Source organism: Anolis sagrei, chromosome 6 (assembly GCF_037176765.1).
Source record: "Anolis sagrei isolate rAnoSag1 chromosome 6, rAnoSag1.mat, whole genome shotgun sequence".
NCBI classification, from domain to species: Eukaryota; Metazoa; Chordata; class Lepidosauria; order Squamata; family Dactyloidae; genus Anolis; species Anolis sagrei.
In genome coordinates, this window is record NC_090026.1 from 122,607,473 (window position 1) to 122,616,556 (window position 9,084).

General features: G+C 44.4%; 1 protein-coding gene across 2 annotated transcripts in view; it reads left to right on the forward strand.

The window, feature by feature from the left end:
• XYLB (xylulokinase) overlaps positions 1-4,719 on the forward strand; it is a 124,763-nt gene extending 120,044 nt beyond the window's left edge. For both annotated transcript variants that reach the window (XR_010910205.1, XM_060782619.2), the window contains one exon: positions 4,205-4,719. Coding sequence is in view for 1 of the 2 variants with exons in the window: in XM_060782619.2 (XP_060638602.2) it covers positions 4,205-4,270 (66 nt within the window). In the remaining variant the exon portion in view is untranslated. The remainder of the gene's footprint in view (positions 1-4,204) is intronic.
• Positions 4,720-9,084: the final 4,365 nt, after the last annotated feature.

Here is a 9,084-nt window from a genome sequence, read left to right on the forward strand (position 1 = left end):
TTTCAGGCAGTTTACCATCTGTTAAGATTTCTGGGAGTTGAAGGCCAAAACATCTGGGGACCCATAGAATGAGAACCACTGACCTAAATGATGTCTGTCTTGTGTCTGAATATGATTGTCTTCCAAGAGTAGAGTCTTGGTGATGGGTTCATAAGTGACTGTGGAGACCTATTTTGGATCCACATGGTCTTTCACTGTAAGGACATAGATTTCCAGATGGAAGGTGGCCACAACATGAGAAACAAGAAGTAGAATCAAAATAAGGAAACCAGAAATTACATTCTGAATGGAAAAATGGCCAAGTTGAGTTTCACGCCTCCTCAAGTAGAGGACACTTGGTCATTCTGCAGCCACCAGCTCCAAAATTACTGTAGCACGAGATGGACAGATGGCGAGGCTGTAAATTGGTAAATGTCAAAGTTTTTAAAATAAAATTTCATTGCATGGACATTGTGCAATTGTTTACATATATATTTTACGTTCTCTTATCTATTCATTCTTCATCCCCCCGCAACACTACTCCTAAACACCATTAACTTGTAAGACATAGAGAAGGCCTAATGGGATGTGCCATAGAAATTGATTCTAAAAGGGGCTCAGTGAGTCAAAAAGGTTGAGAGTGTAAGGAAGTGAAGAGGGGACCCTCTCCCTCAAAAGGTCAACCACATCCTGCTGATCAGTTTTCCAAGTCCATGCCTAGCTAGAAGTTCTTTGTGACTTTACGACTGGTGCCTGCTGCAGGAATCCTTATCAGTGGCAAACTATCACGATCTCCATAGAAACCGTTAAGAGTCCATCATTAAAATATAGCTGTAAAAGAGCCGCTAATATAAAGCTGCAGAAAGCATTTTATAGCCCCTTTAAATGCATGAAATACATCCATGTCATATTGTCTCTGCTTAAGCTCTGTAGGTCTCTGTTTTGCAGCAAGGGAAAGAAGGACAGCTTAGCAGAGGGCATCTAAGCAAACATAGCATTGAATTGATATTTTCGAAGGCTTTCATGGCCGGAATCACTGGGTTGTTGTAGGTTTTTCAGACTGTGTGGCCATGTTCTAGAAGCATTTTCTCCTGACATTTCGCCTGCATCTGTGGCAGGCATCCTCAGAGGTTGTGAGGTCTGTTGGAAACTTGGAAGATTGGGTTCATATATCTGTGGAAAGTCCAGGGTGGGAAAAAACTCTTGTCTGTTGGAGCTAGGTGTGAATATTTCAGTTGGTCACCTTGATTAGCATTTGATGGCCTGATAGTTTTTATGTGTGGCTTGTTACTGTCTGGGAGAATCCTTTGTTGAGAGGTGATTAGATGTGATGGCTCCATAAGTGACTGTGGAGACCTATTTTGGATCCACATGGTCTTTCACTGTAAGGACACAGATTTCTGGATGGAAGGTGGTCACAACATGAGAAACAAGAAGTAGAATCTAAATAAGACTAGGACGCAGAACAATGGCTTCAAACTACAAGAAAGGAGATTCCATCTGAATATGAGGAAGAACTTCCTGACTGTGAGAGCCGTTCAGCAGTGGAACTCTCTGCCCCGGAGTGTGGTGGAGGCTCCTTCTTTGGAAGCTTTTAAACAGAGGCTGGATGGCCATCTGTCAGGAGTGATTTGAATGCAATATTCCTGCTTCTTGGCAGGGGGTTGGACTGGATGGCCCATGAGGTCTCTTCCAACTCTTTGATTCTATGATTCCAAAGAAACCAGAAATTACATTCTGAATGGAACTACTGGGACATACTGATGCTCCTGATTGTTTCTTGTCTGGAGTTCCCCTGTGTTTGAGTTATTTTACCAGTATTAAAAAACTCTAAAATTACAACAGTAAATAAAGAACAACTCAAATACAGGGGAACTCCAGACAAGAAACAATCAGGAACATCTAATCACCTCTCAACAAAGGATTCCCCCCAGGCAGTAACAAGCCTAACCTAAAAACTGTCAGACAATCAAATGCTAATCAAGGTGGCCAATTGAAACATTCACACCTAGCTCCAACAGACACGAATTCTTTCTCCCATCCAGGACTTTCCACAGACATATAAATCCAATTTTCCTCGTTTCCAACAGACCTCACAACATCTGAGGGTGCCTGCCACAGATGCAGGCAAAATGTCAGGAGAGAATGCTTCTAGAACATGGCCATACAGCCCAAAAAACCTGCAATAATCCATTGAACTGATACTTAACCTTGAGTCTTCACTTGATCTGCCCATTTCAAAGCCCTATCCCACCATTACTAACTAGTAGGACATACTGATGGTAGTTCAAAAATATCTGGGAAATGTGATAGATTAGAGACAACTGTGTAGAAAGTCAGCTACATAACCAGTGTAACTAACATAGAAGAGCTCTCTTTCCACAGTAATACTGTAGAAACTATAGAAAGTGTGTAGAGTGGTTGAATGCTCCTATGTGGGTGGATGAGTTGATGGAAAGCATCACTCCAAACGCTGTACTCCATAAGTGTTACAGATGGCAAATAAATGACAAGGCATCTTCTGCAATCAAATGTCGAGATCCATCTATATGAGAATAATAAGTTGCGCAAGCAGCACTCAGACGTTGATGCAATTCCTTTGTTGGGTCCTGTCTCAACTGCCTTTCCACCGAGGAACAATAGTTCTTTCTGTATATAACTCTGCATGCAGCCAAGGTCTTGGATGGTGATGGATGGATGACTAAGTGAGTTCTTGATGGCGCTGCAACTTCTTGAGCACCAAGAATCTATTAGCCATAAAGTAATCTTATATATTATTTTACTCCCATCTATTGCCTGCATAATAGTGTGATATCTCTACTTAGAAGGGAAGGGCATGTACTTCAACGGCCCAGAAGCTTCAACTAGTCCAGTGGTTCTCAATCTTTTTAATGCTGAAACTCCTTAATACGGTTCCTCATGGGGTGGTGACCCCCAACCAATAAAAATCATTGTTGTTGCTACTTCACAACTGTAATTTTGCTACTGTTATGAATCATCATGTAAATCTCCGATATGGAGGATTTATTTTCATTCATGGGACCCAATACACCCAAATTTGAATACTTGGGTTGGTCAGGGGGACTGATTGTGTCATTTGGGAGTTGAAGTTGCTGGGATTTATAGTTCACCTACAATCAAAGAGCATTCTGAACTCCACTAGTGATGGAATTGAACCAAACTTGGCACACAGAAATCCCATGACCAACAGACAATACTGGAAGGGTTTGGTGGGTATTGACCTTGAGTTTGGGAGTTGTAGTTCACCCACATCCAGAGAGCACTGTGGACTCAAGCAATGATGGATCTGGGACAAACTTGGCAAGAGTACTCAATATGCCCAAATGTGAACACTGGTGGAGTTTGGGAAAAATAGACCTTGACCTTTGGGAGTTGTAGTTGCTGGGAGTTATAGTTCACCTACAATGACAGAGCATTCTGAACCCCACTAACAATAGAACAATGGAATTGAGCCAAACTTACCACACAGAACCCTCGTGACCAACAGAAAATACTGTTTTTTCTGAAGATCTTTGATGATCCCTTGGACACCACCTCGCGAGCCCCCCCCCCCCCAACCTCCAGGTTGAGAAATACTGAATTAGTCCAACTGGAGTGGCATTCAGGGAGCATACTACTCCTCTGTTACCTCACTTCATTGGCTGCCAGTCTGCTACCGAGCCCAATTTCAAGTGCTTGTCTTGACATATAACAGTGGTTCTCAACCTGTGGGTCCCCAGAAATCCCTGCCAGTTTACCAGGTGTTAGGATTTTTGGGAATTGAAGGCCAAAACATCTGGGGACCCACAGGTTGAGAACCTATAAAGCCCTATATGGTTCTGGTCCAACTTACCTGTCCAAACGAATCTCCCTCTATGAGCTTACAAGAGCTTTAAGATCCACTGGGGATGCCCTGCTCTCTGTCCCAACCTCTTCACAAGCACGATTGGTTGGGACGAGAGACAGGGCCTTCTCAGTGGTGGCCCCTCAGTTGTGGAATTTTTTTGTCAGATTTTTAAGCCGCCTTGATTTGAGAAAGGTGGGAAAAAATGAAGTAAATAAATAAATAAATATGTCTAGGGTCCTAGGCTGTAGCCTGTGGAGGTCCGGAATCCATATGTCAAACAACACATTTGACCATGCAAAGAACAGCTGTAAGAATATAAGCGATGCTAGGTGAGGTTCATTGGCCTCCTTAAAATTGAATCCCTCTTTTCTACCTTAGGTCTACCAGCCTTTGCTTAAGAGATACATGGACCTTGAGGAGCAAGTGCTGAAGCGGTCAAAGTGACATCAGAAGCGAGAGCTGGGAATCAAGCCGTCGCCTTAAATAAAAAGGAAGCAGGAGATCAGAAGAAACTGTGTCTGTAATTGTATAAAGCCTTCCTTCATTTAGTACTTGAAAGAGAAAAATAGTGATTTGATTTTATCTAAAAGCTGGACCGTAAATGCGGGTAACATTTGATCTCTTTGTCACTGGCTGTCTTGACTGCTGTTGTGAGTCCTTACATCATTCTTGCCTTTTCGTGCCCCCTCTTTCATCCTAGCAGCCAAGTGCCGGACTGTAGCAAAGGACTCACAATGCATTCAGCTTGGGGCACTTGCTGGAAGTTGCATATCAGCCCACTAAGCTGAATCAGTCCCATGCTGAGTCCTGTTGGGGGCTACCTTTTTAGTTCCAGAAACGAAGTTTTCCACAGTTTGCAATACATGATGAGCGGCACTTGACTTGGAAAGTCACAGGTTATGTCTGTTTGCTTTGTACCCTCTTGCCTGTTATGCAATCCAGTATCTGACTGTGAGAGCCGTTCAGCAGTGGAACTCTCTGTCCTGGAGTGTGGTGGAGGCTCCTTCTTTGGAAGCTTTTAAACAGAGGCTGGGTGACCATCTGTCAGGGGTGATTTGAATGCAATACTCCTGCTTCTTGGCAGGGGGTTGGACTGGATGGCCCATGAGGTCTCTTCCAACTCTTTGATTCTATGATTTTGATGGTGGCAAAACTGGGCAAGAGTTAAATTATAGAAATGCACACACTATCCTTCCCAGTTTCCCTTTTCTCCCGGTTGCTTCTCCATCTTGGTGTGTTGCTTTTCAGTACTGTCAATCTTCCTGATGATCCCACCTGTTAACTCCCAGTTGCTTAAATAAGAAGAGGAAGAAAGAGCGATGTCAACATCCTTCTTTCTTGGGGTGCAAGGGCCACGACCATGTTCGTTGCTTGTCCCCAAGCCCCCTGCCTGCCCTTTCCTCCCCTTCCTCTTCTCTTTTGGAGGCAAAAAGTGAAGGAAAGATGGAAAACATTTGGATCCCAAAAGGGTTGGGCTTGGTAAGGATGACATGATGGATGGGAGAGAATAAAGTGTATCCATGAGACCCTGTATTGCCTACTCCTGATACAGAATCCTAGCACTGGAAGAGACCCCCAAGGGCCATCCAGTCCAACCCCCTGCCATGCAGGAAGGCACAGTCAAAGTACTCCTGATAGACAGCCTCTGTGGAAAAGCCTTCAGAGAAGGAGACTCCACCATACTCCCAGGCAGCCTATGCCACTCTCCAACAGCTCTTACTCTTAGGAAGTTCTTCCTAATCTTTTCAGTCGAATCTCTTTCCCTGCCATTTGAATCCATTGCTCCCTTGTGCCCTGGTCTCTAGAGCAGCAGAAAGTCAGTTTTCCCCTTCCTCCTCAATAGGAGACCCTTTTAAATCTTGAAGCATCTTTCTCATGTTCTCTTCCTACCTTCTCTTCTCTCAGCTAAACTTCCCCCAGGAGGGAAGGAGGGAGAAAAGGATGGAAAGAAGGAAGGGTAGAAGAGAATGGATTTAGGGAGGGAAGGGAAGGAGGGAAGGGAGAAAGAGAGAAGAAGGGAAAAGCAAGGGAGGGATGAAGAGGAGGGAGGGAGGGAAGGGGGAAAGAGAGAAGAAAGGAAAGACAAGGAATGGAGGGAAGAAGAAAAGAAAGGAAGGGTGGAAGGGAAGGGAGGGAAGGAGATATGGAAGGAAGTGATGGGAGGCTGGGAAGGGGGAAAGAGAGGAGGAAAGAAAGACAAAAGGGAGGGAAGGAAGGAGGAAGAGAGGGAAAGAGGGAGGAAAGAGGGAAGGAAGGACGAAAGTGTGGAAGAGAATGACGGAAGGAGGAAGGAAAGAGAGAAGAAAGGAAGGATAGGATAGTGAGAGAAAGGAGGGCCCGAGAAAAGAGCTCAAGGAGTGGCATCCGGACCCTGGGCTTGTGTTTGCCCATACGTGCTGTAATTGATGTGCTCTGAATATCTCCCTTTTAAAGACATACCCAGATTAGGTTTATATCACATCATCCATCTTGATAGCTATGAGAACTGTACAAGTATGTTATTAACTGTGGGATCGACTCCACAATCCATTCTCTGGCCTGTTACCAGCCTTGAATTGCCAAGTTGAGATCAAACTACCTAGCAGGGCCTGCTAAACACTTTTTAATGCCACTGAACAGCTGGGAACGTTTGTCAAACGAGTGTCAAAGATCTGTTTAACTGGAGATGCCAGAAATTGATCCTGGGGCCTTCCACATGCAAAAAAAGAAAATGCTGTTCTATAGCATTAAAGCCCGACTGCTCATTGGAGGGAAGGATACTAGAGACAAAGCTGAAGTACTTTGTCCACATCATGAGGAGACAGCAAAGCCTAGAGAAGACAATTATGCTGGGGAAAGTGGAAGGCAAAAGGAAGAGGGGCCGACCAAGGGCAAGATGGATGGATGGCATCCTTGAAGTGACTGGACTGACCTTGAAGGAGCTGGGGGTGGTGACGGCCGACAGGGAGCTCTGGCGTGGGCTGGTCCATGAGGTCACGAAGAGTCGGAGACGACTGAACCAATGAACAACAACAACATAGCTCATTTGCCTTTGGCTATGATATGTGGAGCTTTGTCATATTAAAGGTCAAACTAGCGACCTTCCTAGCCTGGTGTCATCCACTGTGTCTCCTGGGCTGAGCAGCCCCCTTTTCAACCTTGCTATGGAAATAAGAAGTTTCCACTAATCTGAGAATCATTTGGACAAAGAAAAGAAAGAATATCCGTGAGGTGATGGGCAAGGAACCAGGCTGTCTTCCTCAGAGCTCTGAAAGAGCCTTTGACCAGTGGGGCATTTTCATGAGGGTCTTTTGCCCCCGTGCCTCTTGCCTGCTTCTCCCTCCTCTCTCCCAGTTCTAGTCCTCTGGATCTTGAATACAAAACATCAACTGAAAACAGCCCACAGCTGCAGCTGCTCCCTTTTAACGTGATGGTCCCCGAGACCTACCTCTAATCCATCTGCAAAACGTTTATTGATTCTCCAATAAGCTTGACACAATGAAAAATTATTTTCTTTGCTGCCTAAAGCCCTTTATCATGGAAATGGAAACAAACCAGTTGGCGCTTTCTGAAGGGATTTGCTTTCAAAGTGCTGACAAACTGAAGCTACAGACCCACTGCTCATACTTTAAAAGATGCCATTGATCCAGCATCACCTAATTTGATCTCTGCTGAATCCTCTTTGGTTTAACTATTTTTGGTGTGTATGTGAGAGAGGAGGAGGGAGAGACAAACACAGAGGAGTTGTTAAATGCCATGTTGTTGCAAAATCTAACTCTGAAGATGAGGTTTGAAACCCACATCAGATAGGAAGATAGGTGGGTTTTCAAGAACACCTTTAGCTACAGGTATTACCAGTTTCCTACGTTTCTGGTAAACATTCTTCTTCATGGTCTCTGTGACTCAAACAAATGACTTTTCCTGTGAGGTGCATCATTTGGAACCTTTTTTGGTACAGTATAAGGTATTTCCAAAGAAGGGTTCTTCACACTAGGAATTGGAATATTCTCTGTGGCGCCAGTCTTTTTTCTGACTTAGTGGGTTTTCCATAGTAGGAAAAAAGGAGAAATTGTGGGAAAAGTCAATGGATGAGTAAAAGTGGAGGTTCATTATGTAATATCCCTTAAAATTCATCGAATGAGACACACTGTGATAAAATCCTAATCTGGAATTGTCCTAAAAATATCCACTGCTGGGCTGCACCAATAAGAGTATTGTGTCTGCATTGAGGGAAGTAATCATAGAATCCTTGAGTTCTTGTAGGTTTTTTCAGGCTATATGGCCATGTTCTAGAGGCATTTCTCCTGACGTTTCGCCTGCATCTATGGCAAGCATCCTCAGAGGTAGTGAGGTCTGTTGGAAATAGGAAAATGGGTTTATATATCTGTGGAATGACTGGGGTGGGGCAGAGAGCTCTCTGCTGAAGCTAGGTGTGAATGTTTCAGCTGACCACCTTCATTAGCATTTGAAGGCCTGCCTGAGCCTGGGAAAATGTTCTGTTGAGAGGTGTTAAGATGTGCCTGGTTGTTTCTTCTCTGCTGTTTTGTTGTTGTGATTTTAGAGCTTTTTAATACTGGTAGCCAGATTTTGTTCATTTTCATGGTCTCCTCCTTTCTGTTGAAATTGTCCACATGCTTGTGGATTTCAATGGCTTCTCTGTGTAGTCTGACATGGTGGTTGTTGGAGTGGTCCAGCATTTCTGTGTTCTCAAATAATATGCTGTGTCCAGGCTGGTTCATCAGGTGCTCTGCTATGGCTGACTTCTCTGGTTGAAGTAGTCTGCAGTGCCTTTCATGTTCCTTGATTCATGTTTGGGCGCTGCGTTTGGTGGTCCCTATGTAGACTTGTCCACAGCTGCATGGTATACGGTAGACTCCTGCAGAGGTGAGAGGATCCCTCTTGTCCTTTGCTGAACGTAGCATTTGTTGGATTTTCTTGGTGAGTTTGTAGATTGTTTGTATGTTATGTTTCCTCATCAGCTTCCCTGTGCGGTCAGTGGTTCCCTTGATGTATGGCAGGAACACTTTTCCTCTGGGTGGATCTTGAGTTGAGTTGGAAGAGACCTTGTGGGCTATCCAGTCCTACCCCATTCTGCCAAGAAGTAGGAAAATCGCATTCAAAGTACCCCCAACAGATGGACATCCAGCCTCTGTTTAAAAGCCTCCAAAGAAGGAGTCTCCACCACACTCTGGGGCAGAGAGTTCCACTGCTGAATGGCTCTCACAGTCAAGAAGTTCTTCCTCATCTTCAAGTGGAACCTCCTTTCCTGTAGTTTGAAG